This window comes from Centruroides sculpturatus, unplaced genomic scaffold, assembly GCF_000671375.1.
Source record: "Centruroides sculpturatus isolate CEXI.00-Female unplaced genomic scaffold, Cexi_2.0 scaffold1164, whole genome shotgun sequence".
Classification (NCBI taxonomy): domain Eukaryota; kingdom Metazoa; phylum Arthropoda; class Arachnida; order Scorpiones; family Buthidae; genus Centruroides; species Centruroides sculpturatus.
In genome coordinates, this window is record NW_019385363.1 from 61955 (window position 1) to 68635 (window position 6681).

At 28.4% G+C, this 6681-nt stretch overlaps 1 protein-coding gene across 1 annotated transcript in view; it reads left to right on the forward strand.

Moving 5' to 3' along the window:
- The window catches only part of LOC111638144, a 36858-nt gene extending 30239 nt beyond the window's left edge, over positions 1 to 6619 (forward strand). The window contains exons 3-7 of the mRNA XM_023383788.1: positions 1418 to 1543; positions 1616 to 1755; positions 3120 to 3293; positions 3482 to 4048; positions 4921 to 6619. Of these exons, the coding sequence (XP_023239556.1) occupies positions 1418 to 1543; positions 1616 to 1755; positions 3120 to 3293; positions 3482 to 4048; positions 4921 to 6120 (2207 nt within the window). The 3' untranslated portion in view covers positions 6121 to 6619. The remainder of the gene's footprint in view (positions 1 to 1417; positions 1544 to 1615; positions 1756 to 3119; positions 3294 to 3481; positions 4049 to 4920) is intronic.
- The last annotated feature ends 62 nt before the right edge of the window (positions 6620 to 6681 follow it).

The following is a 6681-nucleotide window of genomic DNA, read 5'->3' on the forward strand; positions in this document are numbered from 1 at the left end:
ATTTAAAAGTACGGCCGAATGGACAAGGTGGATAAGATATCCTTCTCTTTGATACAGGTATCGCATCCGGACGAGCACCTCAGGAATTTTTCATGGGCGATAAGCCCCAGATGAGTCGGGCCTCATCTCTTGCCACCCGACCGTCCCGAAGTCATCAGAGGGTCTGGCCGAACCAATGATAGACATGGAAAAAAAGGATCTCTTAGTGCCCTCGAGGAGGAAAGAATAAAAACAATTATTTATAGTCTTATATATTCTCGAAACAAAAAGTGTGTTTGCTTTTTAAACATTCTGAAGTTTTTCTGTAATACATTAGTCTCTATAGTCCATCACTTGCCAGTCCGACACTCTACCACAGGCCGGCACAAATGAAATTTTTGTGTTACCACTTGATGTATGCGACAGAGACTGATTTATGTGTACACTGTCAGTCGCTAGTTTTTGTTGCATGTGCCGTCGAAAAAACAGTCATAATCGTGATTTAATACCTGTGAACCTAACCTGTGAACCAAGAACGTTTTTTTTATTGTAGGGTACGCACTATTGTAGGGTTTTTTATTGTACGTACATGCAAAATTCAGTAATCCGACAATCTGCTGTGTTCCGACATCCGCCAGTCCGATATATGTCGGATTACAGAGAGAACTATATTAAAACTTTTTATTTTATGTTTGTTATAAAAATAATGTAATTTAACTTAAGATTTACATTTTAAACAAACTAATTATTTAAATTATAAATTACGAATTTCCTTTAAATTGGCGTTATTTTATTTATTAAAATGCAGATGCATTTTTAAAAGAATTCTTATAATTTTGATTAATAGCGTAGCATCTTGTTATAGGTCTAACAGGAATTTCAGATTTAGTAAATTTTATTTTTAAATAAAGAATGTCACGATCTTCACGAATAAAATGCATTTTTACATAAGAATTATAATGGCTTTTGACATGATTATGAACTAAACAAGTTGACTCTATGCCAATTTTATTTAAAACAGATTTTCATTCTTTAAGTAATATTTTGCTGGCTTAATCTGAATTATTATATAAAAATAATTTGTCTTTTTATAATTTTTTAAGAACTAGTATTCACGATTTACACATAATCTAAGCAAATTAAATTTATTGAAATTATTTAATAAATATTTAGCAACCCATACACACATTTATGAATATAAGCCTATATGACTATGTATTAAGAAATATTAATTTATTTCAGAAAATTAAGACAAATTTTTAATAATTTTCAACGAATATAAAGTATGCAATTTAGAATTAAAATGGTTTTTTATGCTTAATAAGTGCTTTAAATATGTTAAGTATTTTAAAATTTTAAAATTATTTCTGTTACCTAATCACGTAGTAGATTAAGTATCAATTTTCGATCTCGTTTAATATAATATGAATATTTTTAGGAATACATTTATATGACACCTGCAACAGACAGGATGTAGCTCAGAGGCAGGTGTTTCGATTGACGGAACATCTGGGTCATATCCAAATACGAGGATGTACAAATGATAGAGGACCCCCGATAGCAGGTAAGAAATGTCTTTATTTTTATTTATTATTAATTATTTAATATGTCTGATTTTCTTTTATATATTTTATAGGTGTAATTACTCTTGGAAATTCTTCAATATGGGAAACTCCTGTGAAAATCTTGGAAGCATTTTCTGTTCCATTAATGACAACTGAAAATGGATTTTCGAATATTATTACTACCTCATATTCTCCTTTATTATTAGCTCGGGTAAGTAAATTGTATATTATAACAATATGCTTAATAAAAACGTTCGTATTGAATTACTGTATTGCAGAAAATTCACTCAGATTATAGGAGAAAATAATTTGACTTTTACTTAATATGTTTATAAATAAACTAGCGATTTTTCTATTTATTTTATCTTAATTATGTGGTTTTTCTCTATTTTTTTTAAATATAAAATAAACATGTTTCACTTTCATGTTTTTAACTAGAGACAAATGTCTTATTTCAAATAGCGTTACTCCAAAATTTTCCATTCATATCGATCACAAATCCTAGACATATAGTTTTTGATGTGGAATTTTCCCGTTATTGTATGAAAGTCATGTATTCATTATATATAATTAAATTTTAATGAATAATTAAATAGTTAAATTTATAAAAACTTATGTTTCGTATTCAGTTTATAACCTTGATCCTATTTGCAAATATGAAGGAACTTTATATCGTAACATGATATTTAAAAAATAAAATTATGAAAATTATCTTTTTTTAATTTTCATTATTATGATAACAGTGAAAGATATGATAAATAACAGTTATTTTTCTTCTTGATTAAATTTTTAATTATATAAAAAGTTAAATTCTCACGAACAAAAGTAATTTAGTCATGAGAACAGAGCAATTTAAATGCAATCTTATTCATTTCTATTTTATATACAATATTTGATATTCGAACATTACATATTATAAAATTAATCAACGGTAAAAAAGAGATGGTAACTAAATGTGTTTCGTAACTTTTTTCTCAAAAGAAAAACAATTTCATATAATTTTCATTTTAAAAATCTTTGAACAACACTGTTTATCTGTCAATTAATTTAACTCATTAATAATAAAAATTGAGAATGAAGTCTTCTTTTTAACTATTTCCCTTCACTTGTCACTTGTGAATTCAGTAGCCCCTCGTTATTTCTCTAATTTGTATATATCGCGCTTATTTGTCTTCCAAATATAGAATCGCTTTAGCCAATAATTTTTTCAAAATCGATCGCCATTGAGTTTCTATTGGCAAAAAAATATTACCTTAGTTTTAATGCTTGGAATATCTTTTTTTGTATGAAATACAACCCACAAAAAAAGCAAGTTGATATGGAGACCGAAAATAGACAACAGGTGGATAGACGTAATGGTTATATCGCGCCTTTTGATATATCGTTCATTTGATTTGTCTCCCGACATATACGATATAACGTGGGGCTACTGTATTTACAAATAACTTGCCGGATAACAGAACATCTATAACAAATTTATTTCTTAGTAGAAATAATTATAAATATTAAGAGCAAAAATATAGAAACTTTATAAAAATGTTAATGTAGCCTAGTAATAAGAATATTTCATTGCAGTGCTTAGTCTCTCTTTGTTCAAGAGCTGGATGGTATAAAGTAGGATTTATTAATATTGATCTATTCGATGAAACAACAAATGTGATAAAAGAAGAAGCTCTTCAAAACAATATAACTGTCGAAATATTATCTTATACAAATATTTCAGCCATTAATAGAAGCATGTCAGTTCAGGTAATGTTTTTTGTATTATAATAAACAGTTATTTAACTTGTAAAATGTATATAATCATATACTAGATTGAATTAATAATATAAATTAAAACTATAAAAGTATTGAAATATTAAGTAATATTTTGCATATTAAAATTTGAATTAGACCTAAAATATAGTAATATTAATAAATCATTTGTTTTCATTTAGACTTTCGTAATAATGAGTAAAAATATAATCGCTGCAAACGAAGTCATTAAGCTTCTTCAAGAATTTAAACTGGTGCTTTTCTTAACTGAAAAAGCAACAAATTTCACAAATTTGCTTAATTTAACCGATTCTACAAATGAAGATCTCATTGTAATTACTCCAGAAATTCTCTCCGTTTCTGGATTTGAAGATTATTGGAAGAAAGAACTTAATGAAGGTAATATATCAAAGCATCCATTAATTGCAAGATTGTCCAGTATGAACGAAACATTGGAGGATAATTATACATCTCTTAGTAAGCCTATTTCTGATGAAATTAAAATAATTTGGACATTTTCGGAATGTTTAAAGAACATACAGAAAAAGAAGTGCAGTTATGGTAGCGATTGTATTTCTTTAATTAAAGAATCGTTAAATTCCGACATTTTCAATGAAATGAAAACAATTAATTTCACCATCAGCAATGTATTTGATGAAAGGAATGTAACTGTAAGATTCGACAGAAATGGAAAATTAGCTACTGAAAGATTTAATATTTACCTTATAGGAAAAGATAATACTTTACAGGTAAGGAAAAAACTTATTTTAATATCATAGAATATAATTTTACTTTTCTTCTATTACGGTTATTCAAATATTTCGAATGGTTACATAATTATTATTGTTAATTTTTTAAAACTTCACCCCGAAGAGTCTTTTTATCTATATCCAAGATTAAGCAATTATATTAGGTGTTCACTCTCCTAAAGATGCCCCAACTAATCAAAAACCTAGTTACAAATAGTAGTTCTTGCATTGGAGCATCAAACTCTTCTGCCTCCTATATTAAATGTGAATTAGAAACAATAAGACAAACATTAACATCGTTAGGGGCGATTTTGAATCTCTCAGCACAAAATACATTACAGTCCATTTTAAATGAACATTGTGATTAGTATCGCAATGTTTTTCATGCTGCAATAACGACTTGTTATCCTATTTCTAATAATGTGATACTGGAGAAAGCAATACCAATAATAACACTGGTCTGGAATCTTTAGATATATTAATATTAAGTGGAACAGTATCATCACCAAGTTCTGGCTTATTTTATTAATTTATTATTAATTAGTATACTGTATTTATTAATTCTACTGATATATTTTCTAAATATTATTTAATTTTAATTCAATACCAGTTTCATCAATATTTTTAATAACTATTTCTGTATCATTTTTCACGTTCGTACGTAAAAATTTAAAAAACGTAAAATTTCGAAGTGAATCAAGATTTAGAATGTGACAATCCAATTTCCTTATTTTATTTTAAAATTTTATTTAAGAATGTTTAAAGTAGAAATAGAACATTTTTGTGAAAGAATTTTTCTTTCTAAATTTAATATTGAGCTTATTTTTGTTACTTAGCTTTAATATATTTAAAATTGATAATTCCCATTTCAGATTGGTTATTATGATGAAGATGATGATGCGCCGAATGCAAATGGCTTATTCTTAACGTTATCTGATATATTTTTGATTCCAAACCATACTGATACGGCTAACACAAACAAACCGAGATCGTCCAGTCTTTTATCACCTCCCGGCATATCAAGATTGTTTTATGGAACCGATCCCATGCAAAATTCAACAGACATACCACTCAATGCAGATTATAAAAAGAAAGAATTTCAAACATTACTAGGTACATCTGGATTAGGTATTTGGGTGTCAAGACCGTGGTCATTAACAGTTATTGTTCTCTCTACTGTCGGAATTTTATCAACGATTTATATCATATCATTTCTTCTGATGAAATCGTGCGAAGGAGCTCTGAAAAAAAGAAACCTACCATTGATGTTTTTAACATTGCTATCCGTATTATTATTATTCGGATCATCAATACCATTTATCTTTCGTCCTTCAACGATATTGTGTGGAATTACCAGGGTGTGTCACAATATAACTCTAGCTCTGCTATCTGCTTGCCTATTACTTCACGCGATGCATCTTAGATCACAAGAATTGCTTGGTTTAGGAGGTCGTGTCAGCCGTCTAAATCAATTTATAACCCTTGGATTTATTATTGGGATACAAATTGCCCTCGAAGTACAGTTTTGGTTATTTGAAACGCCTAAAATATTTTTAGTTGATGATGTACCGTTTTGTTCCGTTTCTGTGAACGAATATGTTACGTCTCAAATTTATATAGCTTATGTTATTGTAATCGGTTTAGTGGTAGCATTCACCTCTCGAAATGTCCCTTATAATCATCGAGAAGGGCACTGCCTCTGGATCACTCAAATCGTGTTTCTAATAGCTTTCGTTTCGAAAACATGTTTGTACTGCTTTCTTAAAAGAGAAGTTAAAGACATGATAATGAGCTTAAGTTTGATTGTGATCGCCTACATCATTTTAGGGGGAATATTTATACCATATTTATATGAAGTTCATAGACAAGGTGGTTTACCTCATAAGCCATTATCATATGCTGAATCAATGTCTACAGTGTTTACCATGTTTAAGCAAGACGGAGAAAGTATATCTGGAGAAAGCACTACATCTCGTGGGAAAAAAGCTGCCAAAACCTTAGACAAATCGGAAGGCATGGTAGAAATGACCCATAACCCTCTTTACGATGATTTTAGGTCTGTTTATACATAAAGAAATTTATGATTATGGTAAAAAGTAAAAAGAAAGCAGTTAAAGTGAATAATTCAATTTCGCTTTTGTGAGAAATGCATTTGAAGAGAGCAGAGGACAATGAAATTTTTTAGAATTTTTAAAATACCTTTAAAAATTGTATACAGAATCACTTCCGAAAGAGGTATGCGTTTAATGAATTATCAGAGTAAGTACATGCACGAATTTCGAATAAAATGGTTTTAGTAAAAGAGAGATAAGAAAATTTTATAGTTTGATGAAGAATTATGAATGTTTTAAAATATGTTAAAGTTCAATGTGATGTACAAGAAGTGTCGTATTTACTTGTATTAAGCTTTACTTTTTATATCTGTTCCAATTAAATATGTACAGTTTGTTTATTAATTAGAGCAGGTATTTCCATTGTTTCTATATCAATAGCAATTGTTATCAGCAATAATAATTATGATAACATGTATGCAGATATAGACAATTCTTTGTAAAATAAAGTTTCGTTTCTACAAGATTAAATATCTTATTTACGATTTTATATGATTACATATGAACGTCAATTTAGATAAA